The sequence below is a fragment of the Podarcis tiliguerta genome (assembly GCF_965153285.1).
Source record: "Podarcis tiliguerta genome assembly, chromosome: 1".
Classification (NCBI taxonomy): domain Eukaryota; kingdom Metazoa; phylum Chordata; class Lepidosauria; order Squamata; family Lacertidae; genus Podarcis; species Podarcis tiliguerta.
In genome coordinates this window covers 49,577,138-49,605,106 of record NC_139534.1, presented here as the reverse complement: position 1 = coordinate 49,605,106, position 27,969 = coordinate 49,577,138, and the positions used below count along the sequence as shown (strand labels likewise).

At 43.9% G+C, this 27,969-nt stretch overlaps 1 protein-coding gene across 3 annotated transcripts in view; it reads right to left on the bottom strand.

Annotated features, from left to right (window-relative positions):
• The window catches only part of XRCC5 (X-ray repair cross complementing 5), a 44,831-nt gene extending 19,914 nt beyond the window's left edge, over positions 1-24,917 (bottom strand). For 2 of the 3 annotated variants that reach the window (XR_014508749.1, XM_083430541.1), the window contains exons 1-14: positions 24,789-24,917; positions 17,507-17,620; positions 16,613-16,796; positions 15,365-15,413; positions 14,163-14,285; positions 11,594-11,782; positions 9,984-10,098; positions 8,776-8,914; positions 7,852-7,964; positions 6,290-6,352; positions 5,162-5,299; positions 4,249-4,339; positions 3,293-3,426; positions 1,093-1,289 (exon numbers count right to left, since the gene is read on the bottom strand). Coding sequence is in view for 2 of the 3 variants with exons in the window: in XM_083430541.1 (XP_083286667.1) it covers positions 1,093-1,289; positions 3,293-3,426; positions 4,249-4,339; positions 5,162-5,299; positions 6,290-6,352; positions 7,852-7,964; positions 8,776-8,914; positions 9,984-10,098; positions 11,594-11,782; positions 14,163-14,285; positions 15,365-15,413; positions 16,613-16,796; positions 17,507-17,620; positions 24,789-24,806 (1,667 nt within the window). In the remaining variant the exon portion in view is untranslated. Of the gene's footprint in view, positions 1-1,092; positions 1,290-3,292; positions 3,427-4,248; positions 4,340-5,161; positions 5,300-6,289; positions 6,353-7,851; positions 7,965-8,775; positions 8,915-9,983; positions 10,099-11,593; positions 11,783-14,162; positions 14,286-15,364; positions 15,414-16,612; positions 16,797-17,506; positions 18,330-23,819 lie in introns of all 3 variants that reach the window. The other variant, XM_083430542.1, reaches the window with a different exon arrangement.
• Between the last annotated feature and the right edge of the window lie 3,052 nt (positions 24,918-27,969).

Sequence of the window (27,969 nt, the reverse complement as noted above, 5' to 3'; positions counted from 1 at the left end):
TTACTTCTAATGGCAGTGTCTTTTCCCCTTTTCGTGTGAAAAGAAACTACACTGTCTATCTGGCATGTACAGATTCTCCATCCAGACACCTAATTTAGCAGGCTAGGGCCAACAAGATTTGTTTTATTCTTTTCAATGTATCCTTATTTAAATTTGTGGCATGCCCCACCCCCACAACTTAGAATGGGAAACCCTGGTTAAAATAGCATCCTTATGAAAAAACAGAGTAAAACTTGGCACGGTTAAAACAGTTCACCCTTGACACACATCTAAGGGCAGTTAACCAACATTGCTGAAATATTGGTATTTTTATTTATTTTATGACATTTCTATACCACCATTTTCTTCCAAGGAGCTCAAGGTGGTGTACATGGTTCTCTTCCTCCCCATTTCATCCTCACAACAACCCTGTGAGGTAGGTTAGACTAACAGATGGTGACTGGCTCAGGGTCACCCAGTGAGCTTCATGGCTGAGTGGGGATTCGAACCCTGTTCTCCACGTCAAGCACTAACCATTACGCCACACTGGCTCTTACACTCTCACACATTTGGCATCACTCTGGAGAAATAAAGTTCCACAATAGCGGAATGGATACTGAAAGGATAGCTGTCAACTTTTCCCTTTTCTTGCGAGGAATCCTATTCGGAATAAGGGAATTTCCCTTTAAAAAAGGGAAACGTTGACAGCTATGACTGAAAGCCCTCTTCTATGGGTCCTTGATAGCTAAAATTAAAAGCAGAGATAGTCTACTCAAGAGCAGAGCATGCTTTTGGTCTACCTCAGCTGTCATAAAAGCCACAGAGAAGGTGGCATTCTCTGAGCTACGCTGGAGAAAACCATTAAGACATGGGTGGGAACAGCAACACATGCCTCCCCCATGTTTGCAAAGAGGCATCTTTGTCCTTCAGGTTATGAGGACACAAAAGACAGAAACTAGGTCTACATCCAACCAAAAGACCTGCATCTCTTTACACACAGAGGTAATGAAATCCCTCCTGGCCAACACAACCTGAGATTGCAGGTGTAAGGATGTGGCTAGAGGAAACTGAATTAGCTAACAAACAATTTGCACCAGGCCTATGATAACTTACTTATCTTTGAAGATATGCTGAGCTGTTTTCTGCTCTTTAATTTTATCTGCTTCCTTCAAGGGAAAAAGCGCTTTTAATTTCTCAAGGGGAGCCTGGCATTTCTCAGTCACTTCTTGTGGTGTCCCCAACATGTCTGAGAGGTGTTTTTCAATAGGAGGCAAAGGTGCATCAGGATGGAAAGCCTTATGCTGTAGGCACTGATGGGAAAGCAAAAGAGGACAAGCGATTCTCTGTTTGTCTGTCTGTTTCTCTCTCACACACGCACACACAAATATACATACATATAAAACAGTATATGAGAGCTGGACCATAAAGAAGGCTGATCACCAAAGAATTGATGCTTTTGAATTATGGTGGTGGGGGAGACTCTTGAGAGTCCCATGGACTGCAAGAAGATCAAACCTATCCATTCTTAAGGAAATCAGCCCTGAGTGCTCACTGGAAGGACAGTTCTGAAAGCTGAGGCTCCAATACTTTGGCCACCTCATGAGAAGAGAAGACTCCCTGGAAAAGACCCTGATGTTGGGAAAGATGGAGGGCACAAGGAGACGGGGACAACAGAGGACGAGATGGTTGGACAGTGTCCTCGAAGCTACTAACATGAGTTTGACCAAACTGCGGGAGGCAGTGGAAGACAGGAGTGCCTGGCGTGCTCTGGCCCATGGGGTCACAAAGAGTTGGACACAACTAAACAACAACAACAGCAACAAACACAGTACATGGGGTTCGCTTTGGTTTCTAATATGAAATATGCCTTTCATGTAACATGGGATTTGTTGTGGAGCAAAGTTCAAATATTCCATGGCATGAAATTTTATGGATTTAAATCCATTTTGATAAATATTGAAATAATAACAACAACAAGGCAATTTACAATAAAGATAAAAACATTTCAAAAAAAAACATATTCCACCACAAATACTATAGTCAGGAACTGTTAGAACTGGCATCAGAGGCCAAATAGATGTTTTTTTAACAACCAATGGAAGCACAATTACAGTCTATATTTCAAAGGGACTATCATCCCACAAAACGGGTATCACTGCAGAGAAGGCCCTGTTCCAATTTGCCACAAGATGAACTTCTGCAGCCCCCAGCACAACTAACTTGTAGTGGACTTGTTCTCAAGGTTTTAGTGAATAGGCAGGTCTATGCTGTGGGAGGCTTTCTTTCAGTGACATTCAGTGAAAGATGGCATTCTGGGATCATATGAGATTACAAGTAATAATCTGAGGTGAAAGTGTTCATATAGCACGAGCATACATAATGCTCACTGATGTAAGGATAATGACATTTGGCTTTTAAGAGAATAGTTTATTACTGAATGTTATGGCTTTCTGTTGGCTGTAAGCCACCTTGAAAGGACCCTGTCCTAAAGCAGATTTGTTGGATTTACATGAAACTGATTTGAAATCAGCCAGAGAAATGCCCATTTACATTAGTTTTTCCACTGATAGTTTTCAAAATAAAAGCAAGCAAGCAAACACTGAAGCCCTCCTGTGTGCTACATGCTATTTTTTTTAACAGCATACAGAGATCCCTATGGTTGGCAGAACTTTAGGATGTGTAAATATTGCTATGGTAGAATTAAACCTGAATTTCCTATTTTATCAATTTAAGCCACCCAGAGCTGGATGTTAAAGCTTCTTTAACTCAGGCCTGCCTGTCAAAATACCCAGCTTCTCTGTATGAGTTTCTCAGATATAGTCCAACCCTTTCAGCAGTGAAACACTGAATTATTTTATGCTGCCCACACATTTTCCTGTGAGACTCCAGTAAATAAATGATGAGGGGCCATGTATAGGTTATTCTGCTCTGAACCAGGTGGAGGAAGCATTTGTGGGGAAAATGCTACATAATTTAAGCAGGTTGCTACATCAGTTTCTTTGCAATAGCACAAAACCACTTGAACACAGCACACTGTCCCCAGTCTACATAATTTGTAAACACCCCAAAGACCCTAGTGGAACTGACTGAAAGCATCCTGCTCTATTTCCTACAAGGCAAGTAAGGATACAGAAATGTTCACTGTGATAACCAACGGCAAGGGGCGAGGTAGCTGTTCTCACATGCACAGGCCTAACTTTATCACATTACATTTGCAACAAAGTTGTTTTTGCTACAACTTAAAGCAGAGAAGGAAAATATGGGGAAAGATAGGGAATGTTTTAAGGTAACGGTGATATGGTCATCCTCTTACCTGGTACAATCTTTGAAATTGAGGGTTGGGGAATTTGCTGGTTTTAAATATATCCTGGCTGGTCCCTTCACTCTCATCTTCATAAACCAAACTCATGGAATCAATCAGAGAGTCAACTGCACACAACTGATCCTCTGTGCCATCAGATATAGAGACAAAGGAATATTCAATACATCCAGGAGATAAAGACACTGTAGCCATGTTCACTTTCCCCACTACCCCCTGCCCTCACAGTCTCCAATGAGAAAATTGCTCATAACACTAGGCTGCATTTACTTTCTCCCACTGAAATCAATGGAAGCCATTTCACTTCTGAGGGGAAATGTAAGCAGTTGCGATCAGGAGCACAGCCGAGGTAGGAACTTTCCTCCACAACTTCACTACTGGTAACCCCAACATCTGTACCCTCACTTGCCTTTCAAGTGCCCACATGAAATATGTCTGCAAATGAAGTCCCTTCCATTTTCTCCCTTTGACTTCTAAGGGAAAATAAACACCTCACAGATTGGAGACAAGGGTGTGTGATGTTAAGCGACTGACAATTGGGTGTGGTTTGCCCAAAATGGCCTGGCAGGCCAAATCCAGAGGCCATTTGAGCCTAATTGGGCAGTACCAGGTACTTCAATGAGTGGAACGTCTAATATCTCAGAAGATGAAATCAGGATTCAATATGACCATAACGGATTGGAGAACTGTGCCAAAACTAACAAAATGAATTTCAACAGGGGGAAAAGTAAAGTTCTACACAGAGGAAGGAATAAACAGGTGCACAAGTATAGGATGGGGAAAACTTAGCCTGACAGCATGAAATGTCCTGCATATTGCAAGACATATCTTTACACTGCAACCATACAGACATGCACCTGGGAATAAGGAGCACTAAACTCAAAGAGGCTTATTTCTGAGTAGGTATATGTAGGATTGCTCTGTTAATGATGCCAAAGTTCAAAGCTCACCTGTTGGTGTAAACTTTTTATTATTTTTTAAGGAGGAAAACATGTATTGCCTCAGATCTTCCATGTACGGTAGCTGTACATAGGCCAAACACTGTAAGGAGAGAGGGGGAATGTCAAAGGGGGGAAAACATTTTCATTTTAGTTGAGTTATCATAGTATTTAACACATAGCACAAAACACATTCTAGACTAGAACACATTCAATAGAAATGTTTGCGAAATTATTAAAATAAAATTCAACAAAGCTGCCCTGAGCATTTCTTGGAGAATGGCTTGACGTGTCCTTATCTTTTTCTACCTGCTATAGTTCCTATGGCAGAGCAGTTTCCAAATTTGGGAATCTGATCGGTTTCTTATAGTGGTCCATCAAGCTTGTTTCTTTTAAGATTCCAAACCACGGCCCAAACCAAGAAGTTCTGCACTTCCCATTTACAGAGCTTCACTGGGCATCCTTTATCCACATACCTCCGCTGGCTCACACCACCTCAAACAATTCCTTTTCTTCTTGTGCTTATTTTTGCCAGTCAAAAGAAGATGAAAGATAGTGTCCGCCCCCACTTTAGTCACTGCTTAACCAAAGCAATGCTTATTAAGCACTGCATTCCATATGCGCATTCACTAAAAAGTAACGTGCCAGAAATGGCATAGCTGTCTGCAGACTTTAAAAAAAAAATGTATGCAATGCGGAATTTTCTTTTATCAAAAAAATACCCAGCAGCTACATACAGATTTTAAAAACCACCCCGCACCAGGTTATAGGTGCAAGCACCAAACTACTGTGCTATAGTGATGTCTAGAAAGTTCCTATGACAATACTGCATTCTTAACTTGGTGGGATTTATGCTACCCACCCCTGCTAAGAACACAGGACTGAATAGGGGTTAATAACTATATAACCATGGTAGGGGGAATACCTCGTATTCATTCTTAATTAACGGAAAAGCTACTCCAACTTGCGGGTGCGATCTTCTGTCATAGACATAACGCACTATGGCCACCATATCCAACTCATCCAAAGCATGAATGAGGGCAGAAAGAGCCACGGCTGCAGCCTGTCAAAAAGAGAGATGCAATTAAATGCAAGCATGATGAAAGCCTAGGAACCACAGCAGTCATGAAAAATCAAAGAGGTAGGTTTTGAGCCAGCAGTCTGACTGAAACCTCACCTTTTTTACCTCTTCAAAAGCAGTGACAGTGCACAAGATCAAGAGACATACTGAAGTAGGGCACCCTCATATATACTGCACCACCGTGTCAAAATTAAATGTGTCTATATTTAAAGTTGCAGATTTAAAAGCAAACCCTCGTGTGATATCACTTCTCTTGAGTTCCTATTTCTCTTTCTATTAAAGCTGGAAGAGTTTCCATTTTAAAATCTGATGAGGAGAACAGGCTCTACGTTCAAAAGGGGTACAATGTAAGCAAGTCAGTAGCCTCCCCGATACTACTGAAGGAGCTTGGAGAAAGTGGCTCTAGAAGAGCTGTACATTTTCTATTTCCAGGGCCTCAAAACGGCCCTGCAGGTGCTATAACATCCTAGTTCGGTCCTTGGACAAAAACTCTGTTACCCTTCAATTTTTTGTGGCAGAGAAGAGGAGGAGGAGCTGAGACTCTGATTCCATTTCCTCAATGCTTCTACAATCTAGCTATGTTGCACAGTCATGCTAGAACTAGTGGAAGAGAAAAAATGGGGGCAAACAACTAGATTGCAACTGCACCATGATACCTACTGCTAAGAAATCAATGTAAGATCTCATCTGTATCAAGAAGATCAAAGCCCAAAAGGAACATCCAAGCCATGATCTCCCAGTGCTAGTTCTTGTGACATTCTAGCTCCATTCTCCTTGCAGATTTTTGTGTTTGTTTTCTTAAAACAGTAACGCTTAAGGAAAATAACTTGTCTGTTTTTGTGATACACCAGCTTTCAACATGTTTCACATTAAAAATAAATAAATAGAAAAATGCAGCTTTTGATTCAAGGTCAGCCAGTCAGAGATTTAAAGATACAGCAAAACTCCAATCAGCAGGTTGGTAAAGCTCACCTCATCATCCTTTGCTGGGAAGACTTTCAGAACCTGATATCCCATGTAACGATGTCTCTGGACCTATGAATGAATGTTTCCAAAAGTTAGCTAACTTTGACCTGGTCCAAATGTGATTTTGAACTCTTAAAAGTCACTGTCTAAAAGACATGAGATTCAATTCCACAGCCAAATATAGTGTTATATTCCAGGAGAGTTTTAAAAATAGTTGCTAAAGCTTCTGCACTAGGTATCACTTTGAGCTACCTTCAAGCACACTCATCACTCTTCTCCCCACCTCATACTCTTAGTTACACAAGTTCATCTGTCAGCCTTCTTTCTTCACCCCTGTTGCTCCCATCATGCCTTCCACTAGAGATGGGGGGGCGGGGAATGCAATACATTGTGCCCAGTTTCCAAAATCTTCCAAGTTACTTCTCAGTGTTAGTGACCTCTACTTTGAGGGAAGAAGGCAGGCTTGTAAGATAAATTTTGTCTCATCTTGTTCTCCAGTCTGAAGCACACCGAGGCCCTATCTGCACCACACTTTAAACACTAAAAGTCTTCCCTCAAAGAAATCTTGCCTAAAATGGCGCTGAGAGTTGTTAGGAGATGCCTATTCCTCTCACAGAGCTACTATTCCCAGGAAAGAGGGATTGCTTGCTTAACCGCTCCAGGAACTGTTGCTCTGTGAGGGGAAGAAGGGTCTCCTAACAACTTTCAGCACCCTTAACAAACGAGCTCCAAGGATCATAAATGTCTGACGTGGCATGGTACTGCTTTATAAGGCCTTAATGAATGGGATGTAGCTCCAAGTATACATAAGACTACAGCCTTAATTCTACTGGCTATACAAAATTCGATATCTCCTGTTGTAGTCATCGTTTTGTGATGTTCAAATCACCAGTTCAGATTGTCCTCCGTGGCCAGATCAGGTATGCCCACAGCCTCTGAATATGTGCAAAATAGTGCTCAGGACTGTGTGTGCAATGCAAAAAGAAGCAGCCCAAATTTAATTCATTCAACCAAATTTTCCAGCAAGATAGGGTGAATTCCACAGCCTCAGCGAATTATGAAAATTAAACAGGCCATCATGGTTTCTTATTTTGCACAATTCATTCTGCACCTTTTAAACAACACGTCCCTTTTCTATTTGTCATGGGGAGGAGCAAAAAGCCACAGAGGCACTGAAGTTCCATCCCTTGACCACTGGTATTCTTATTCAGCAATTCCTCTGGATTCTGAAATTTCACAATGCAGTTTCAATCATCTTCACAGCACACACACAACCTAGATTGTGACAAAATAAAAAGAATGCTTCTCTCCCTGCCACCCACACTCAGGCATAAGAAATAAGGGAAGTGATCTCTCTCTCACACACCAGCATCTACTTAAAGTGAGCTGTGATGGCTGTGTTAGAAACCAGGAGCTGAAGTTCATAGCAGCTGCCCTTGCCACAAGAAGTAGTTAGCTCATTTGCAACTCATTTGTACAACCTCTTTTGCCTAGGATAAGTTTTCAAGTTATGTGAAAAGCCCTACAGCAGTTGAACAATAAGCACTTCTCCAAGTTTACATCCATACCTGAGATGATCTTGTGAACCCCAAGACAGCAAAACATTTCCCATCCGTCTTGTATTTCATCTGTTCCTCGTCTACCTTAGAGAAAGGAACTATATCGCTCCCATAGCGGAATCCTGCAGAGTGAAAGAATCAGTTCCTATGTTATTAAAGGAGGGTGACACTCACATGGGAGCCTAAATGCAGAGCAGAAGAGGACGAGAGAGCTTTGCAGGAGAATATGAGTGTGTGGGGTGGAACTGGAGAGGACCCTCCCACCTCACAAACCACCAGCAGCCAAGGGCCACATAGGGACACTGCCTGGAACCCCTGAAAGTCGAACACAGGCACAGCTGGAAGGCAAGGCTGCTGCATGATTCCCTTCAGCCTATGGACAGAAGCAGAGATGGAGCTAGACATGGAAGGAAGCTTAGCCCACCTACCTCAAGTTTTTCCTTCAAGAGTGCATTCAAAGTGTGCATGTGTGTGTGTGTGTCACTCCTGTTGTCACACATCCTCCATACTCAACATACACATCAACCAAGCATCTTTTAAACTGCAAGCAGGGCTGTCCTATTTGCAGCTCAAGGGATGGGGGGGGTGGCTAAGGAGGACGTGCTTCCTCTAAATAGATCTCCCAACATGGTATCAGATAATTGTATGAAGCTTGTTATCTCTTGATACCCTAGAAATTCTTTTGTGTATTTAGCAAAACATGCATGCCCCAAATCCATTTTCAGTACTCTCCTATCTGGAATGGATATAAAATTTAATTCCTCTGTTACCAATGTTACTTTCACTTATTCTACCTTCATCTCAATGCTTCTGCCAATAAACCAAACCCAGAGCTTGCTCACTATATGCAATTCACTAAAAGGCACCTAACTTTTTATTTGGCAAGCAAATACTTCCCCAGGAAAATCTTGGTGCTCAAAGCAGAAGTCATACCTTGAATAACATCCTCCTTCTGAACTTCTGTTTCATCATCGTCATTCAAGCAGTAAACTGTTTCTTTCTGCACATCTTCTCTTTTTAGTGTCTTGGCATCTACAACCGTCCAGGTTTTTTTCACTTTTTCCTCGGTGAACTTGACATTGAAATTATAAAGATAAGTTATTTCATGTTAACAGGCAGAACAATCCTAAGTATGGGAAGCCAACAGAACTTGTGCCATCTTGAATTAAGCTGGAGTAAATTACTCCTAGTCCTAACTCTGTTCAGGAGCAAGGCTACTGACAGCTGAGTTGACCTAAGCCTGGCAGAGGAAAGCAAGCCTTTAAAATAAGAGTGAGACTGACACCACCCTTTTTGCCAACTTGAGCTCCACTGGGTTGCCAGGTCATATGACTGAGCTGAACAGAGCTAGGATTCAGCATACACCACCAAACATCAGCAACACCCATTTGTCAGGGTTTGTGCCAGTGAAAAATCCCCGGCTAAGCTAGGACATATGACTTACACCAGCATAGCCCAACTGTGCTGGGAATCCACTGGCTAAGCTAAGAGACCCACTGGATCCTAATTTGCTCATCCCAGCAATCTTGGGTTTGGATTACTCCCTTGGGGATTAGATATCCACTGCAACAATTCAAAGGCCAACTTACACTGCACTAGTAAAAATATCCCTGAACACATGAAATTTATTTCACTGATCATCAATGATATGCCAATATTGACAGTTGGAAAACACTGAAAAAAATGCCTGAAATTTCAGGTGCACATAATCATGGATTGACAGTCTACAATGCACTAATTTCTAGTGACTGCAGGAGGCAAACTGCAGATCTAAAAAGTTACAGTGGTCCTATATACAAGAACACTTTACCTGAAAATGTGAGAAGTTCCCCAAGAGAAATATGGAAGGAATTCATTGCTATGCAGTTTCTCCAACTGCCATCACTTGCATTTTCCAAGGGAATAGGAGTTTCAGAAACCAGACAGTGAGCTTTATGAAAAACGACCATATTCTATCTCTCTATGCTGTCAGATTTAATAATTTAATAGGCAGCTATACTAATCAGTTACTGCGGTTGAATCTGAATTTACAACTAATTAATCCCTGCTGTGTTTCCTCCCTTCTACTGGCACCAGTGTTGGCATGTGTTCAATTATGCTAATATGGTGCTAAAAATACAAAAGTGGCCGTTGTAACTTACTGCTTTGTAGGCCACAATCCTTATAGACAATTGAGAACCAATTGTGAGCTGGCAAGGCCAAGCCATAGGTCTCCGTTCAACTTTCTTAAACACTGAAAGGCGCTCCAGACTCTCTCTAAATGACAAAACACAGGGGAAAGTGATATGGTGAATCCCGTAAAACATTTTACTAACTGCCCACAGGAAAAGAATAGGTTAGTTTTAACAAAATTGTGGTCTTGAAAATGTTTTGGTTCTAGCTAAGTTATCTGTGATTTTTCACATCTTCACATCATAGTAATGTATGTGTTCGATGTGCTAGCTCATACATGTTTATCACAGACACATCTTCAATTTCACCTTACATCATCTCAAGTCAGGGTGATTTTCAACAGAGACTATTCCCACATCCAGAAATGTGCATGAATCCAGTTACATGTGACATTAAGGTTGATGACACTGTGGTATTTATTTTCCAGGCATTTTAACAGTTCTGCTGAATTCTTGAATCACTTGAAGCTCACTTGTTGTACCAGTATAGTTAGGATGGAATGTGGCAACAGCACTAGTCCAATATCACAAAACATGTCATTGTGTTACTACTTCAGCAATGTTATATCAGTAACAGAGACGGGTATTTCAATGCTCACCAGTCACTTTCATCCCTGCCATGAAACACACATATCTGAGAGCCGCAGCCAGACAAAAGCACATGGATGGCACGATACAGGAGCAAGGAGTTCAATGTGTGCTATTTTTCACCCAGGTAAAATCTGTTAGGATGCGTAGCAGAGCCCTCTCTGTTATGGCACCCACAGTATGGAACTTGTTAATAAGAAAAACATGCCTGGCTGACTACCTCCTTAGAAGTACTGCACTACCAGAAGACGTTTTCCTGTAGAAAAGTCTTTGTGAGCACTTCACAGAACCAATAATGTCACTGGATTGCGTGGTAGATCAGCTTAAAGAGCCACAGCAATGAACAATAAACTTTCACAGTTGATTTTTTTCCTGATTGCTGGTTTAACACTTATTTTATATCATTAGGCTGTAAACTGCTTTCCACGAAACTTCCCAATAATAAAAAAATCAACAAAAATAAATATTTTTAAAATGTCAAATCCAATGCAGATATAGGTTTGGATACTAATGTTTGTTGTAATTACATATTGGGGAGGAAAGCGGTGAGTAGAGCTTCTCATTTTGAGCATTCTTTTTCCCTTGCTATTTTTGTGCTGCTGCTTGCTGGTTTTGCTTTGAGGTTTTTACACAATTTTTTAGATTTTAAGCTATCTTTATTTTAATGTGGAGGTGCCTGCAAGCAAAGAGGCGCCTCCAATATTATCAGTAAATAATGAGCACTGCTCTCCTGTACACTGCTATTCCCGGTGCTATCAAGGCCTAGGTTTGCTGCTGAACATCTAGCTTGGCCTTACGAACCTAAAACATTACACTGAAGCCAAGTTTCACCATAATGAAAAGGGAAATGCTTCTATGTAAAGGAACACTGTGGTGTCAGGAGGAGAAAAAGCCCAATTTATGCAAACAAAACCTCTGTGGGCATGAAATTGGGAGGGAAATAAATACAAGCAAAGTTTCTATTAATGGAAGGAGGAGCAATTCAAGGTTACCTGAAAGTATAAATGTCCTCCAGGCCTTCTTCCTTGGCTAAGGAAAACATAAGCTTTCTCACCATCTGAAGGCCTTCTTTCTGCTGCCCAGATAGCCCCTTCCTTGGAAAAGGGTTTTGGTCCCTACTGGAATGCAAACCATTCCCCGCGTCCCCGCTTCCATCTTCGTCATTTGCTGGAAATGGCAAGCTAAGAATACAATAAAGAACAATTTCCATTCACATTCCTCATTCACCAGAACGACTACAAATCAATTCACTGACTTTTATTTTATTTTTTCCTGAAATGAAAGAAATGTGAATTGACGCTTTGCATCCTCCCTTTATTCTGATGCACATTCAATTGTCATTCTGAAACCTTAGCAAGCCAGCCCACACTGATGCTCATTTATTGCCATGCTATTAGTCACTTGTGACATGACAAGCTCTGTATAGGATCTTTTAAAGCTCAAACTTGGAGTATTCATAAATAAAGTTGACGTATTTTCCTCTGCGGAAAGAAATTGGATTAAGAATTTTGCATAATACATCTGCATGAAATTATCTTTTGATGTAATTTATATGTCAACAACTAACAGTCAAATTATGCATAATGTTAAATGTATCATTATTTTTTTCTTAAAAATGCAACAGTGGAGTGTGTGGGGAGGTCAAATCAGAATTGGAGCAGTGGCAATAGGAAATGGGGATTTAACCCTTTCCCCACACATGGAAACCCCCCTTCCCCAAGCAGCTGATTACCCCAAGAGGGAACAGGCCATTGGGGCAAACAGCAGTTTCTTTCCAGAAGTGGCAGAAGGGAAAGGAATATATTTTGGGGGAGTGGGAGCACTTTTCACCAAGGTTGTGATGTGGTGTGAGAAGGTTAACCCCTCCTCTCTCTATGCCTTGGGACAGAAGCTAAGATATGCAGTTCACATGACGTGTTTGGCTCTGAGCTTACAATAAAAGGACCTAAAGAATGGAAGCACCCATTGGAAAAGCCAAGTTTCCTTGCCCCATGCATTTCAAGTCACTTAATTCACTGAATGACCACAATGGTCTGTGCTTTCCTGCTTCCTTTGGGACTTCTGCCCTTCAGATTTCATCCACGGCATCTTGCCAATTTTTGCATTTTGCTATGTGAGCTGAGTGAAAGCAGTTTTCATTCTCGTCTATTGAGCATGAAAATCTATATATTAACCTGGGAGTAAGCTTCACTGTAATAAATGAGCTTACTTCTGATCAGACAGAACAATCCTATTTATGTAATTGATCATAGCATAGCAAAGGTGGAGGACGGAGACGGGGGGGGGGGGAGAGATAAAACTGCATACTATTTTAGCTACCTTTGTCTATTTTGCAGCATTAATGGTGTCTAAATATCATTATTGCCACTGGCATATGGAAGTTAAGGTAATTTCTTCTTAGTATTGCTTCCTGAAAGAGCCAAATCACAACCTATAATCTTTTTCTGAATACATTAACAGGGCAATCCTAACCATATCTGCTCAGAAGTAAGCCCCACTGTTCAATGGGCCTCATTTCCAGGCACAGGCACATAAAGGAAGTTTCTAATTAGCAGTTGCTTGCTTGCATGCAGCCCTACAATTGTGCTAAAAATATGGGTATTCCTGCACAGAAGCAGAAAAAAGGCTCCGAAATATAGCAATGGATGAGTAGAATTAAGGGCTGTGAGAATTTCAGCTATTCTCCAGGGATCTAGAACTGCTGAACCACAGGCAAGATTCAGCCTGTAAAAGCTTCTGAAATGGTCTGCCAACCACAATGGCATAAGCAACACCACAAGAAAACTCAGGTGGCACAATGGGGTCAGTGCATCTGGCTGTTAACCAGAAGGTTGGTGATTCAAGCCCACCCAGGGACAGCTGCAGGCAGGATTCCTGCATTGTAGAGGGTTCGACTAGATGACCCTATGATTCCATGATTCTAAGAAAAGCTGTCATCAGTCATTTTATACAAGCGCTGGCCTGGGGGAAGATTTAAATGTCCTGACTCAGCCCGGGGATGCGATGGGGATGAAATCCCCATGGCCCACCTTGCTCTTCTGAGTGAAGAGAAGTTCTGCCTAGCCAAGAGCAATTGTGGGAATGAAAATTACCTTTCCCACCACTCCTCAGCTGATCTGCATGCATCAGCTAAGGAGCAGTGAGTGAGTAGGTGCAACTATGCTTGTGGACCTTGGCATACCTGGGGTGGTCTCACTCCACCCACTTTGGGGTCTGGTTCTGCCCACTCTTGAGCTAAGGCCCCCCAACAGTTGACATCTATCAGCAGAGGAATGTATACAACCCAGAGCTTTTGTGCTATTTGCAGAATAAGATATCCCAAATAAGGGCAAAATATGCAAATATGCTTTATTTGCATAATTTATGCAGCTTGCAGAATTCAACTATTCTGGATGCAGACTTGTTAAGTTTTTTGTTTGAACGCACAGCCCTGCTTATACAAATTTGTAGTGCCTTTTTGAGAAAGGTGCTACATTAGGGGCTAGAGTTAGAGAAATGACATTCCCTTTCTCAGAACAGGACAGAGTTGAAATAATATTTCATAGTTCTCTCCTCACTCACAAAAACTGAAGCGAAATACCAGTATTCTTCATGTTTGCAATGATAACATCCAGTTGATCCTCACTGAAGGGACTACTGAGGTCTGTAAAAACTTCAATGTGTAGTTTGTCATATTTTTTCCCACTAAAAGAGAAGGCAAAAATAAAAGAGTTTCAAAAGCACAGGTATTTTGACAGCTGCTATATTTTGACTGCTTCTTTACAAGGAGCAATTTATACTTCTAGTAAGGCCACATATGATTAATATGAACCCACAGCATGTCATGTATTTGCTGTGTTTGGCCATCACAATATACCACATTTTAGAGGGATGTGATTGGACCTAGGTAACGCCTAGGTAAGCTGACATGTTTAAACAAGCCAGAATTAACCTTAACCAAAGTATAAGGTTCGAATGAAATGCTAACCTTTATTATTCTTGCTATCCACCTTGAACTGCCAGGAAAGGCAGGATATAAAATTGTTAGATCAATACAAATAAATAAATAGCACTGCCATTTTAATTATTTCCCCCCTTTATTACGCATTGAGGGAAGCATCTCCTCTTATAATATACTGAGTAAAATTAACCAAGTGCTATATTCCACTTGGTATCAGTCATGGAAAGTACTTCAGTGTCAGGTGAGCTGATTTTCCAACACTTAAGTCAATGAAAACCTGCAATTTTTACATTAGCGTAGACCTGATTCTTAGCACTGTGCTGCAGAACAAGTGCCCAATTAACCTGAAAGCAAACTTCAAAAATGGGCTATGAAAGACTTAAGTGGCTAAAGTTCAGCAGTGAAAACAAATGAACAAACAGAGCAGAGCGGCGAGGGAAACCCAATACTTTTCATTTTCAGCTTGTTATATACATTAAGAGTAAATGTCATTTTGTTCTTCAAAGAACTTCCAGTTCTTTATCTCAGTGATAATTTGGGTCCACAAAAGCTGGTTGAGAGGTACTAACACTTCCTTTACAAAATTAAACTAAAAATGTCCTTAAGGCTATCCCAAAATAGCCCTATTTACTAAGCTGTCTAATAATACACACAGAAGATTTTGAGCTCTCTTGTGGTAATCAGTCAGAATCCTTCAGTATTTATTATCTCAAAAACACTCCTTCCATAGTAAGATAATGTCCCAACACTAAAATGGAGTCAGATCCATTTTCAAAACTGAGTTTCAGAATGCTTAAAGGAAGTGTTGGGCTGATATACTTACATTGTTTCCTTTTGGAGCAAGTCCATGCAAACAACAAGAGCATCAAGAACTAAGCACATTAAGAAAAGACACTTTAATCTTTAAAAAACCCACAATTTGATACACGCTGGCCAGGATACAGTCATTACTGTGCAGCCCTAGTCACAGTAATATTTCACATTTAACGCACCTGAAGTGTTCAAAGCATTTAACATATCTCAATCACACCCTTGTAGGGCAGTGTTTCCCAACCTTTTTCCAACTGTGACCTACTTCTGACCTAGTTTCCTTTCTGTGGCGCCCCCCAAGGGCATAGCCAGGGGGGCAGCTGCCATCCAAGAAGTAAAAATCAATACAAATCAGAGGTTCTGTCCCCCCCAACAAAAATCCTGGCTACGCCCATGCCCATGTTCTATTTAAACAGAACCTGTTTTATTTATAATTTTTATAATGCAGTCCAAAAGGTGCACAGGGATATATATATGTATATATGGGAGAATTTTTTAAAGTGCAGCTTTCTTCTGAGTAGACACTTAGTTATTTACTAGATGCAAGGCAGCAACACCAGACGACCCCACTCAGCTAGGCGCTGGGATGGATTTCACCCAGACCTTGCCTTGTAGAGTCAGGCCAACACTACGTCCCTTGGCACTTAAATCAGGGGTGGGAAACACAGCATTGGTCCTGCTTTGGCCTGTGAAGCCATTTCCCCCAACTGATGCCCCTCTGCCCCACACCTGAAGTCACATGTGAGGCAGGTAAAGACATGACTGGATTTGTTTCGCGAGTTTCCGCTGAGAATCTTGATCATGCCACCAATCCCTCCAGGCAGCAGGGTCAAGTCACTGGCAGGATTAAAGTCACTGATGGGTCGTGAGTTTAACACTGCTGGGTGGGCTGCACAACTGAGCACCCCTGTAGAAAAAAGCTTTGCCAATAATGAAGTTGGCAAAGCGGCATGCACCCCACACTCAGCGGGATGTCGGGTACTTCGGAAGTGCCGTGCAAGAGACTTTAGCAGGTGGGAGGGATAAACCACCTGTCAATCATCGGACATCATAATAATACCATGTCCTGCCCATCTGTCAATGGTGTTCTGTCGGGGTGAGACAAATAACAACCTGGCCCACCGAGCCAAATAGGTTTGTCTTAAATAGTAAGGGCTCTAGGAGTTAATGTGGCAATTCCAGACACAGTTAAAATATAAACTCCCAATCTTCCATGCAGCTGTAATCTGGTGAAAAGATTTTCAACATTCATAAAGGATACTGTCCCCATGTTCAGAGCCAGGCTGAACCATATTTTGTATGTCTTCCAGCAAATCAAAATCCGGCATCATCAGGTGTCTGTGCACAGTGATATGCTGATATTGGTCCCCGCTGGCAAGGCTATTTGCAGTGTCCTCTGTGCCAAATAAAACCAAGGCGATTTCATCTTTACTCTCAGCAAACACCTGCAGATGGTAAAAGATGCTAGTGTAGATACAAAGCGTTCAGTATAAACTTTGCTACTCAGCTTCAGATTTCTATCGATTCATTTTACCCACCTTATCTGCATCATATATGAAACATATTTAAATGACATTTTAGGTTCTGTGGTCAGCTACCAAACTGTTATGGGAACTACAGTTGAATATCTGGAAAAAATTCCCAAGGCTAGAAAATACAGTTACAGAACTTTGCCCCCCCCCCCCCACCACCGGAAGGGGTAGTTTTAACATAAGTTGAAAACTGAAATAATGGTAGGAAAAATCAATGTACTAAAAGGATTGGTGGAACAGAATGCATTATCAAAGAAGTGGAGTAGACATTCTGTGTTTCTGTTACACCTATGTAACTTTAAGGAAAGAAGTATGAAGCTGTGGGAAAACATGGTGTGCAACAAATTGTAAACCACAGGCGGGGGCAACAGCCTCAACGTCCCTGAAGCTGCCCCCGTCTTCTATCCCATCAGAGTTCTTTTTCCCCTATTCATTTCTGCCTTATTTCCCCTGGTTTATACAGTTAACAAAACACTGCAGGCCTGTTTTAAGTTTTACTTCTTCCCTTTCACATGAAATGAAGTTTAGCCCTGTTCTGATGTCATCATGCTGTGAGTTTTCTGCAGCAGCTTCATCTTTATCATAACTTCTAATGTTCGCCCCACCCCTCTGAGCTCTTTTACCTGTCGCTGCACAAACATTGTCATCACTTTTTTGGCTTGTTCAAAAGGAGAGTCTTCTCCAGGACCAGAATTGCTCATAGAAAAGCCGACATCCATACACAGGACCACTGCTGCCTTCAGAAAGGAAAAGTACAAGCTGAACTAGAATATGGCTAGGCGAAATCATACAAGCACCTATTTCTTGAGCTGTAACATTCTATACTTACATGCTACTGCAAAGGAAACTATGGAACCAATACAGTTTTCAGGCTACAATCCTATACCCACTGGGAGTATGCCCAGCTCGGTTTAATGGATTTTACTACTTTACTCAGAAGTAGGCATACACAGAATTGTTTTCAAAATTTCTACCTGTCTTGTCAAAAACACTGTAGAAAAATAAACCATAATACACACTCCCAGCAGGGTTGGGGGGGGGGGAGTCCGATTAGCTTTGTAAAATTGCTTTTACAAGAGAAATAATGTGTTTAATGCAGTAAGTGTAAAAATGGAGTGCTTATATACGGGAAAAAACCATAATTTTTCCTTTATTCAGTTTATTCAATCTATGCATTTTGGGTCGTAGGGCTCTCCTGAGCAGAAAATGCTTGCTCTGCCTGTACCACTGAAGCTTTACAATCACTCAGCTGAGCAATACTGTTGGATCTAACCCAATATTTATAACCCACCTTTACTCAAACTATAGGAATCCATTTTTAATAAAATCAGGTTCCCCCATGTCCTAAACGTCTCAAATATATTTGTTCATGTCTTAGATGCTGGAGTCACAGAACTGGAAGAACTGTCTGTTTTTTTTCTAATTTAATAGTTTAGTTTTTTTAAACTGCATTGTCAGGGAACTGCCATCGGCAGGACAGGAGGTGCCAAGGCTCTCTGAGGTAGAGAGAGACTTGACACCTGAAGAGGGAACCAGTAGGGGGCGAACAGGAACGTCAAGGGAAGGGGAGTCGGAGGAATGGCTCAGAGATGCTTCCAGTGAAAACAGTGGGGAAGTCTCAGGGCCCCCTATAGGAACACCCGTTCCTCGGCGGAAACTGTCACGCAGAGAGTCCAGAAGACGTGTTTCCGTTAAGGAGCTTTTATGTTGGAAACGTTTCCGAAAGCAGCCACTTTCGGATTCTGCTAGCGACTGACGCAGCCATGCTGGAGGGGCTCCGTCACAGGCAGAGGTTTGAGAAGCGGTTCAAACTCTGAGGGATTGCAATTTACACACAAGCAGCTCTTCATCCCATCACAGCAATCCGAAAGTCATCGACAGCTAGCTTGTGCCAGGGAGAGGCATCATGAGCGAACCAGCAGGAACCGGAGGGGCAGCTGGAGGTCCAAGCCTGGAGGAAAGGTATAGGACGTTGGAAATCCAGCTTGCCTTGCAGACGGCGAGGCTGGAAGAAAGGAGGGCTCAGGATGCAGAGAGGGGGAGGGAGAAAGCCACCCCACTCAACAGAAAGATGCCAGGATTGGTGCAGAAATTTGGGGGGGACCCCAGGAACTACCATGCCTTTAGGACAGAGATGCAATATGCTCTCAATCTGCAATTTGATGACTTTCCTGATGAGGAATCGCGAGTGGCTTTTGTAATTAGCCACCTCGAATCAGGGGCGAAGGACTGGGTTAGACCCTTGATGGCAGCAAATAATGAGATCCTAAAGGACGCGATGAAGTTTTTTCGTGCCATGGACCTGATGTTTTCCAGTGACATTGAGCAGGGAGGAGTGCGAAGGCAGTTAATGGCTTGCAAACAGGGAAACCGGACTGTCCGTGAGTACTGGACTGAGTTCACTATGTTGATTCATCGATTGGGGTGGGACTTGGCTTCTGAGCCCATTCAAATGCTTTTTGAAGAGGGTCTGTCTTCGTCCTTGAAAGATGAACTTTCCCGGAACCCCAGAGCAGAGTCTATGGACCAGCTGACTAAAGCCGCGCTAGCCATTGGAGCGCGCCAGGAGGCGAGGGCTTTGGAGAAGCGGGAGGGGAAAGGAGAACGTTGGAGGGAGCTCCGCATTCCAGACATTCCAGAGCAGCCTTTCCCGCCGGCAGAGCCGATGGAAGTGGGAACAGCGCGTGCGCGCACAGTTTCAAACATCGGTGAAGGGCGGAAGAAAGAGGGAAAGGGCGGGAAAAAATGCTATCTCTGCCAACAGCCAGGACACTTTGCCAGAGTCTGTCCACGGAGAAAGGAATGGCAAGGCATGGCAGGAGCTGTTGGGGGAGAGGAGGAGGAAAGCACAGAGCAGGTAAAAGCCAACGCCTGGCTGCCGTCGGGGCACAGCAGCCAGGCTCAAAAGCAGTGAGAGTGCCCGCACCAGAACCTCCCAGGCCTGCTCTAGTGATAGAGGTGTTGCTAGAGCTGCCAAATGGACACCCCCTACAGATCAAAGCCCTGCTGGATTCAGGCAGCTCCTGTAATTTCATGAGTAAGGAGTTCGCAGCTGAGCACCAGATACAAACCCTCCCCTTAAGTAAACCCCTGCAGGTAACCACGATTGACGGCAGAGAGCTGTTGGGAGGAGAAGTGAACCAACAGACTGTTCCCATGATAATGAGGGTGGCAAGACACACCGAGAGGATAGCGTTCAATGTGGCCACATTGGGAGGAGCTCCCATTATTTTGGGGATGAGCTGGCTGGCACTTCACGATCCTCTAGTGGGATGGCACCAGAGGGTGGTCTCCTTTGGGTCGGCGCATTGCCTGGAACACTGCAAGCAGGGGAAGGATCCAGGGGGAGCCAAGATCACCTTAGCTGGGATGGAGGTAATGAAGCAAGGGGAGGTGCCTCCGCAATATGCAGATCTGAGCAACGTATTCAGCGAAAGAGAAGCGGACAAACTGCCGCCGCATAGACCCTTTGACTGTCAAATCAACCTACTCCCGGGGGCTCAACTCCCAGTGGGCAAGCTGTACGCCATGTCAGACAGGGAGATGCAGGAGCTGAGGGAGTTCATTGACAAAAACCTGAAGAGGGGTTTCATCAGAGAGTCCCGAGCGGTGGGGGGCAGCTCAGTGTTTTTTGTGGACAAAAAAAACACAGATAAGCCGAGACTTGTAGTGGATTTCAGGGCCCTGAACGCCGTGTCGGAACCCCTGGCCTTTCCTATGCCCCGAATTGATGACATTCTGACCAGGGTGAGGAAGGGGAAGATTTTTACAAAACTGGACCTGCGGGGGGCGTATAATCTGATACGAATAAGGAAGGGGGATGAATGGAAGACCACCATGTTCACCCCTTTGGGAGCATTTGAATACCTCGTAATGCCCTTCGGTCTCCAAGCCGGCTCCGCATGTTTTCAAGCTTTCATCAACCACGTCCTGGGGCCGTTGCTCTACAAGAATTGTGTGGCCTTTTTGGATGACGTGTTGGTGTATTCGGAAAATGAAGAGCAGCATGTGAGGGACGTGAGAGAAGTGTTGGGCCGGCTGCAAGCCAATCAGCTGTGGGTGAAACTGGAGAAGTGCCAGTTTCATGCCAAGGAGGTGGAATTCCTGGGGTACCGCCTGTCAGACCAAGGATTGGCCATGGATCCAGGCAAGGTCCAGGCGGTGCTGGAATGGAAGACACCGAAAACCAAGAAGGATGTGCAAAGATTCCTGGGGTTTGGGAACTTTTATCGGAAGTTCATCAAGAATTTTGCACACTTGACGGCGCCCATCACCGACTGCCTCAGTAGCAAGAAGAAATTTGTTTGGACGGCGGAGGCGGAGAGAGCTTTTGAAGAACTGAAAAGGGCTTTCGCTTCGGAAGAACAACTTCTGCATGTGGACCTACAGAAGCCCATGAGGGTGGAGACAGACGCGTCAGACAGAGCGGTGGGGGCGGTGCTCCTTCAGCCGGGAAGAAATACGTCAGGGTGGAGACCGTGTGCCTTTTTCTCGAGGAAGCTGAATAAGTCCGAGCGGAACTACACGGTGTATGACAGGGAACTACTTGCCATTCACGAAGCGTTCCGGAGGTGGAGACATTTATTGATTGGGGCACAACACAAGGTGCAAGTGTGCACCGACCACAAGAATTTGGAGTATTGGAGAACAGCTCGAGTACTCAACCAACGGCAAGTGAGATGGGCACAGGAATTTTCCAAATTCCACTTTGAGATTTGTTATGTACCAGGCCCAGAGAACGTCAGGGCGGACGCTCTCTCACGCAAACCAGAGTACTTGGAAGGGGAGGGGGCAAGCGAAGAAAGACATGTCATTCCTGAGGACCGCTGGGTGTGTGGGGCGGCGCTGGTGGGGAGACGAGAGCTGGTAGAAGAAACGGAAACTGACGAATATGCCCAAAATAAGCTCAGAGGCCTCAGGGGAGAGGGTGAGAGCCCGGAGGGTTTTGAAGAAAGAAATGGGGCATTGTATTACAAAGGGGCACTGTATATACCAGAAGGTGAATTGAGAGGGAGGGTACTCAAGCAGTTGCATGATAGTCCCACGGCGGGACATTTTGGACAACACAAGACCATGTGGATGGTCACCAGGGAGTTTTGGTGGCCCAAGGTGAGGGAAGATGTAAAGGAGTATGTAAGAGGGTGTGACCAATGCCAGAGGGCCAAGGGGGAAAGAAGGGCGCCGGCAGGGTTATTGGAACCACTACCCACGCCAGAACGGCCTTGGGAGGCGGTATCAATAGATTTTATGACGGATCTGCCCAAATCCAAAGGGAAGACGGCCATCATGGTAGTAGTGGACCTGTTAACTAAGATGTGCCACTTTGTAGCATGTTCACATGCAGTCACAGCGGAAGAAACAGCGAAGTTGTTTGTAGAACACGTCTTCCGGCTGCATGGCGCCCCCTTGAGGGTTGTCTCGGACCGCGGGAAACAATTTACTTCCAGGTTCTGGAGGAAGCTCATGAGCTTGCTGCACGTGGAAGTCAATTTTTCGACGGCCCGGCATCCTGAAACCAATGGGCAGGCGGAAAGAGCAAATGGCATCCTCCAACAATATCTGAGGTGCTATGTCAATGACAGAGGGAATGATTGGGTCGAAAAGCTGGCGCTGGCAGAATTTGCCTACAACAATGCGGAGCATGTGTCCACAGGGATGAGCCCCTTTTTGGCCAATTACGGGTGTCACCCCAGGGCATTCCCGGGGGAGGGGGGCGAGAGATGGAGCGTCCCAGCGGCCGAACAGTTTGTAGAAGAGATGGAAGCGATCCATCGTCAGCTTCAGCTCAACTTAGAAAGGGCCAAGGCTCAATATAAGAAGCAGGCAGACAAGAGCAGGAGGGAAGGTGAAACCATAAGGGTGGGGGATCAGGTGTGGTTGTCCACCCAAGGGTTGCCGTTCAAAGGGGGTTGTAAGAAATTAAGACCCAAGAGATTGGGACCCTTTGAGGTCATTCAGCAGGTCAACCCAGTGGCTTTCAAACTCCGGTTACCCAACCACATGAAATTGCATCCAGTGTTCCACAGGTCATTACTGTCACCGTACAAGGGGGGAGGTGAAGAGGAGCACACCAGGGGACCGGTCTTGGAGGAGAGGGAAAGCAGTAACCATGTAGCGGAAATCCTCGATTCCAGGTGGAAGGGCAATCAGGTGGAGTATTTAGTGGCGTGGGAAGGGGAACCGGAGTCAGAAAACACCTGGGTGACTGCAGAGGAGGTCAATGACGAGGTTTTAACAGAAACGTTCCACCAAAGATTCCCGCGGAAACCACAGCCGGTAGCAAGGTTTAGAAGGGAGTATTTCGGCACCACAGACGAGGAAGAGGAACTGGAAGGATTCGCGGAGTCGGAGTTGGAAGAAGGAACGGACTCAGATGACGAGGAGTACCGAGAGACTAGGAACCACAACGAGTGGAGAAAGGTGTTCGAAACTTCAGACGATGAGGAAGGTTCCTTCCGGGGTTTTACCTCCTCACAACCCGTAGGGGAGGAGACGGGAGGGGGTGAAGGGGGCCCTGGAGGGGAGGTGGATGTCAGGGAACTGCCATCGGCAGGACAGGAGGTGCCAAGGCTCTCTGAGGTAGAGAGAGACTTGACACCTGAAGAGGGAACCAGTAGGGGGCGAACAGGAACGTCAAGGGAAGGGGAGTCGGAGGAATGGCTCAGAGATGCTTCCAGTGAAAACAGTGGGGAAGTCTCAGGGCCCCCTATAGGAACACCCGTTCCTCGGCGGAAACTGTCACGCAGAGAGTCCAGAAGACGTGTTTCCGTTAAGGAGCTTTTATGTTGGAAACGTTTCCGAAAGCAGCCACTTTCGGATTCTGCTAGCGACTGACGCAGCCATGCTGGAGGGGCTCCGTCACAGGCAGAGGTTTGAGAAGCGGTTCAAACTCTGAGGGATTGCAATTTACACACAAGCAGCTCTTCATCCCATCACATGCATGTTTACTGTTTTTATATTGTATTTATACAAGCTTTGCTACATAGAAAGCTGCTTTATGGTGGCTTTCCCCTCGAAAAGTGGGATATTAGTATCTAAATATCTACATAATAATGTTATTATAGAATTAAGGGTTGCGTCCAACTAACATGTACGAGTAGTTCAAGGACTTTTGCCTGTGCAGTATGACTTTCCATCCCCACACAACCCCTTTTATCTGCTCTGAAGAATTGGGGGAGTGAGTGGGCATTGCGCACTACTTTACTGCTTGATCCCAACAGGTAAGTTTCTGATCTGTGAACAACCTCTGTGTCTCTCTGTGTGTGTGTGTGTGTGTGTGTGTAAGTACCACTGTGTGTATAATCGTATAATCACTCCCTTGATTAATCTGGAATACAAGGCATCACTTGGTTCTAAATGCAAGTGTAGATTAGGTTGCAATCCTACATACACTTACATGCGAGTAAATCCCATTGAACTCAATGGGTCTATGCACAGAATTGTACTTAAATAAATAAATAAATAAATAATATTGTATCGCGATCCGCTTCGTGCAGACTTATCTGCCCCTGAAAAGCAGGATGCAATCCTGATTCTATATATGTAGCATTTCGGAGGGGGGGGGTCGCCCCGGGATAATCTGATCATAGGTTAACCCCCCCCCCAAAAAAAACCCACACACCTCACTAAAGACTAGAAGCCCCACTTTCACCTACAATAATAATAATGACACATTCTTAAGCGAGGGATGGAGGGAGGGGAAGAGACTCGCTAAGCATCTTGAACGGAAGTCCAATGCTAGGGGATGAGCCCGTGTGAAGCAGCCGAGAGAAGCGGGAAAAGTTCCCCTCAGGCCCCCGTTAGCCCTGTCGGGGCGACGCGCGTCTCTTCCTGAGGGAAAGAGCCTGCAGGGGACCAGCATAGCCGGCGAGGTCCGTCTCTCACGCCCCACCACCCGCGCGTTACCTTCGCCCCCCGCGACATCGTGCCAGAAGCGGCTCCAACTCCGTCTTCCGCGCCTCCGCCGCCTCTTCCTTCCGGGGTTTCTCGGCCAGTATCCGGCCAAGTGGGTGTCGGCGCCGGCGTGGGAGCGAGCCCCACAGCGGCCCCTGGTGGTCCAAGCCGAGATGGAGGAGGAAGGATGCAGGACCGGAGGAACTGCGGTTACAAGGAAGAGAGGGTTGTGTAGGCACAAAAGAGGATGCTCAGGCTGCAGTTCTAATGCACGCTTCCTGCAATGATTTAACAGTGCCGGATTTACGTATAAGCTAAACAAGCTATAGCTTAGGGCCCCACTCTCTTGATGTAAGTAATGGGCCCCGCCTGCTAGCCTGCTCCCTAAAATATCACTGGTTTGCTCATTTCTATATATAGGGTGCCTACATTCTGCTATTTATAATTATTAGTAGTTTGCATCATATATTTGCACCTATTATTATTTCATGTTATAGCAAGTTTCTAGAGACTAGATTATGAGTCTTTCTTTGGAAATTGTGTTTCTAAAGGAAATTTTGTTATTGCCAAATGCCAATGTGTTTGCATTATTAAGTTTGTTATGAATAAAAAATTAAGTTAGAGCTTAATAATTATATCACTATTAATATACTTAATTGTATTTCACTTCAACAATTACTTTGATAAAATACATATTTTGTTATGTGCAAATAGCTTTCAATACCTATTAGGTCCATAAATTACTATATAGCATATATTCAACACAAAAAACAGCTACAATTTGTTGTTGACAAAGGACAGCTGGACATATAAAGGGCCCCATTACCTTCAGTAGCTTAGGGCCTCATCAAACTTAAATCCGACCCTGATTCTTCAACATCAACTTCATTGGACTGGTCGTGTTGTGCGGATGCCTGATTAGTGTCTCCCAAAGCGACTACTCTATTCCCAACTTATGAATAGAAAGCGTAATACTGCTGGTCAACAAAAGAGGTTTAAAGACTCTCTCAAGGCAAATCTTTTTTAAAATGTAGTATAAATATGGACAACTGGAAAACACTGGCCTGCAAGCTCTCCAGTTGGAGAACAGCCTTTACCAAAGGGGTCGTGGGTTTTGAAGACGCTCAAACTCAGGATGAAAGGGAGAAACACGCTAAGAGGAAGGCACGCTTGGCAAACCCTCACCATGATCAGCTCCCACCCGGAAACCTATGTACCCAATGGGGAAGGACATGTGACTCCAGAATTGGCCTCCACAGTCACCTGGAAGCCAACGGCTCTCTCTTCAGAGCAGACGCGTATAGGGTTGCACTGTTCATATCATAAGCCTAAAAGAGGGCAATGAAGATTAAGTGTGTGTAAAGAAATGCCACCTTTTAAAAAGGAGAATCTTTTCACCCCACTGCACAGCAGTAAGTTTAAGCTTTCCACCACGTGGATCCTTAAGGATGCAGTCCTGTACTCCCACTTACCTGAGGGCGAGGCTCAGCTCTGTGAGGCTTCTGAGTAGACATGTTTAAGAGTACAATAACCAATCTCAAAGCGTATGGGAGAATGGGATGCTGAGAAGAGCACAGAGAGAAGAAACGTTGTGCATCTGCAGCAGGACAACCAGATGGCTTCACCTGCCCCAGCTGCAATAAAACATGTCTCTCCTGTATCGGTCTCTGCAGCTGTTACTCAACAATTTGACTTCACCCCCAAAGGCACACTCCTCCATCAGCTCCTGAGATGGATAGGTGCCAACCATTTGTTTTAAAACTACTGGATTTACTTAGATTTTATGTCCATTTGTTTTTAAAGATTTTATCAGTATCTTTTATGAATATTTTATATTGTTTTTATGTAAGCAACTTAGAGGTTTGGTTTGATTAAGTGGAATGTAACTTTTGTTAAAATATGGGAGTTCATTTGGAAACACTGAGGTATTGTTCACCGACTTTTTAAAAAACTAAATGTCTGTGTATAGTATCTGCTAGATTAAATTGCAGTTTCCTTTTGCAGAGTATGGCATCCTGTTAAATATATGTAATTTTAAAGAAGGGGGGAAATCTGATAACCCAAGAGGGAATCTTATTCATTTCCCATCATTCCTTAAAGAAGATGCCCTTGGTATCCTAAACGAACTTGAACAAGTTCCACCCTGGGCTGAAGCAGTGATTCAGGCAAAACTGCCCAAGGCTAAACTTAATTTGGCCACTTTACAAGAGAATGAAAAGAATAGGCCTCCAGTTGCATCCGAAGAAAGGGCACATTATCTCAAACAGCCGCAGCTGTAATGCTGCAGGAGACTGTGGTCCAGATCAGTGTGAATGGATTCTGTGTACAGTTAAATAGACCACTTTCCATTTTCTCCATGGTGGGATCCTTGTGTAGGCTGTCTGAAGTTCAAATGGAAAATACACAAAGCAGCAGGTGATGTGAACAATTTTGGACAAGTCCCTCACCATTTGCTATGTTTTTGGAACAACCAGACTCTTAAGGAATAGGAGTGGGGGTGGTGGGTGGGGGAAAGCTTCAATCATTTTGCAAGAAATTGGCAGGTGGTCTATACAGAGATTTCCAAAACACCTGGGGTTTTGAAAAAGTATCTGTTGAAATATGGTTTTTTAAGGTCTTACACCGCAGCATGAGATAGATCTGCTGGCTACAGAATTGCCTTATCTGTAGCAGCTTTCCTTAAACACTTATTATGCACTGTACTCTACGCTACCACCTGCAGCTCGCCATGACTGTCTAGCAGTTATTGATGATTCCCTGCAGAGGGGCATGTAAGTGCACAATTTACTTCCTCTATTTGAGCACACATACCTGGAGAAGAATCCCCTGCCTACCCATTTCATGAATGTGTATAAATAAACCATGTGCCCACGGTCTGAAATTGAAACAGAACTTCTATGCAGGTGGATAATGTTTCTGTTCACCCTGTGGAATAAACTGCATGTTTAGTTCTGCATCAGTATGGTTTTCAAAATGGTAGCTGGGAAAGTTTTCATATTACCAGAGTTTAGGCAACCCTTTGCCTTATGCACACTACAAAATGCTAATGCATTTCTACAACCTTCTTGTTAAACTATTTAAAAATCCACCCACAATATTTTGTTTAACCAGCCTGCCCGTTTGCACGAATCTGGGTGCTACAAGGCAATTTGCCTCCAAATAATTCTTGCTTACCTTAGGCCATGATCTAACC